The 754-nt window shown below is 34.5% G+C and overlaps 1 protein-coding gene across 1 annotated transcript in view; it reads right to left on the reverse strand.

Annotated features, from left to right (window-relative positions):
* LOC106691387 (esterase FE4) overlaps nucleotides 1-754 on the reverse strand; it is a 33,984-nt gene that overhangs the window by 21,269 nt on the left and 11,961 nt on the right. Inside the window, exon 2 of the mRNA XM_014437134.2 lies at nucleotides 195-344. Within this exon, the coding sequence (XP_014292620.1) occupies nucleotides 195-344 (150 nt within the window). The remainder of the gene's footprint in view (nucleotides 1-194; nucleotides 345-754) is intronic.

Below are 754 nucleotides of genomic sequence, written 5' to 3' on the forward strand. Positions count from 1 at the left end.
AAAAGGTTTTAAAGATGAAATAATGCGTGCAAAAGTGGGCGGAAAAAAAATTAAATAAATAAAAAAATAATGTTGATTTATAAGAAAATATTTTATTTTTATTATTCACCGATTTATGCTTTATGGTTGTTAGGGCTTAACCTCCTTTATTATAATAATCATTAATTATAATAACATGTAGGTAAAGAGCGTACCTTTGGAGTGTAGACATTGAGGTAGAGGCAGTCCTCTGAGCCGTGGACGGCGAACGGGGTGTTCATCGTCATGTGGCTGTACTGGAGGCACGGCGGGGGGGTCCTGGTGGCGTTGTAAGTTCCCCGCCATCCTTCTGCTGCGACTGGGCTCTGCAAGCAAACAGCTCATTACATTAAATTCTGCTTCCACCATTATCGAGAACAGTAAAATCATAAAATTATCTGTAGAACAACCAGATCATATAAAAATTGACTATATTGTTTAATTTTTAATATCATACATGGAAAGCTTATCCATATATAATATCCTAAATACTTATCATTTTAACGAAGAATAACCCAAAGTAGTCTGAGGCAAAATCGTTCAACTATTGATCAATTTTTTTACTACTTCAATTATTACATTAAATCTTGGAATACAACAGGGTTGTTTATCAGCTTTATATAGTTTTAAACAAGCTTATAATTAACTCCGTCAGAGATATGCAGGCCTCTTGTAAAGGAAGTCAAAGATCAATGGCAATCTATGTGGAACGAAAGCCCAATGAGCAAATTAAAAA

The sequence above is a fragment of the Halyomorpha halys genome, unplaced genomic scaffold, assembly GCF_000696795.3.
Source record: "Halyomorpha halys isolate HHAL.00 unplaced genomic scaffold, Hhal_1.1 Scaffold2308.1, whole genome shotgun sequence".
Taxonomy (NCBI): domain Eukaryota; kingdom Metazoa; phylum Arthropoda; class Insecta; order Hemiptera; family Pentatomidae; genus Halyomorpha; species Halyomorpha halys.